At 43.6% G+C, this 1,287-nt stretch overlaps 1 protein-coding gene across 1 annotated transcript; it reads right to left on the bottom strand.

Annotated features, from left to right (window-relative positions):
* Positions 1 to 1,287, bottom strand: UHO2_06139 (uncharacterized protein; the record flags this gene model as incomplete). Its single annotated transcript, XM_041560362.1, has 2 exons — positions 1 to 134; positions 594 to 1,287. The coding sequence occupies 2 exons, from the start codon at positions 1,285 to 1,287 to the stop codon at positions 1 to 3; spliced, it is 828 nt and encodes a 275-aa protein (XP_041416296.1).

Raw genomic sequence — 1,287 nt, 5'->3', positions numbered from 1 at the left:
TCATTTGATGTTGATGCCGAGGAACTCTTTCACTGGGCCATTATCTTCTGTTCCCCACTTGGACATTATCTCCCTTTTGGTGCGATCCACCTCCTTACAACTGGGCGAGGCTATGAGCATGTCATCAACATAGGCTGTGATAATAGTTAGGTTACTTCCAGTTCCTCTTGAATACAGACAAGGTGCACTTGGCATGCAGTGAAAGTCTATGCTCCATAGGTACAAATCCAACTCTATGTTCCATTCTCGCCCTGATTGTTTCAGTCCGTACAGTCCTTTTACTAGCTTCAAGGCCTTTCCAGGTGGGATTCTCATTCCAAGCAGTGGTTTTAAGAATACATCATGATGTAGCGTTGAGTTTAGATATGCTTGCTTGACATCAATACTATCTACTTCCCAGTCACGAACTGCTGCTATGGCTAAGACTCCTCGGATTGACTGAATGGGTGCGACGGGCACAAACACTTCAGTGTAGTCTATACCTTCTCTTTGTGTGAAACCTCTTGCCACCAGTCTTGCTTTAAACTTCATTGGGATGAGATTTGCATCTGTTTTGATTTTTAAAACCCAACGTGTGTCGATGGTGTGCATACCTTTGGGGAGATCGACGATTTCCCATGTATCCATGGCTTTCAAACCATCCAGTTCTTTATGCATTGCTTCCTCCCAATGTTTCCTGTCCTCTCCTGACAATGCTTTGCTAACTGTTGGGTCTAGGTTTCTTCTCTTTTGATCGTTTATTGCCATGAGTCCATAGTGATTGCTATTGGTCCATGTGTCGTCAAGCGTTTTGGTGTCAGTATCAGCCCCGCATTCTATTGCCTTTGTTGTATCTTCACCCAGATCTTCTTCGTCGTTCAATCCATCTGTTTCTTTCATATTCATGTACTCATTCAGTGGCTCCTCCTCTTGTTCGTCAAAGAGGTTCATATCTGTGTATCCAAGATTGTCTATGTCTCCTTCGTCTGCTAGTACTGGTGGTGGGTGTATGTTTACTGGTTTCCACTCTGTTTTGTTGGACCAGCATTTTGTCTCCATGAATCTAGCTGAGTTGCTCCAAAAGATGTTTGGGCTGTAGAAGAGCCATCCTTTTCTTTCCAGACTATACCCCAAGAAGATAGATGCTACTGCTCGTTGATCTAACTTTTTATTATCTCTTTTGACCTTGGGGATGTTTACCCATGCTAAACATCCAAAAACACGTAGGAGTCTTATGAGTTGCTCTGGCGACTTCCCAAACATGACTTGGTATGGGAACTCACCATCAACACTCGGAATGAGGTTCAT

This window comes from Ustilago hordei (assembly GCF_900519145.1).
Source record: "Ustilago hordei strain Uho2 genome assembly, contig: UHO2_contig_17, whole genome shotgun sequence".
Taxonomy (NCBI): Eukaryota; Fungi; Basidiomycota; class Ustilaginomycetes; order Ustilaginales; family Ustilaginaceae; genus Ustilago; species Ustilago hordei.
This window is presented reverse-complemented; position numbering and strand designations above follow the sequence as displayed.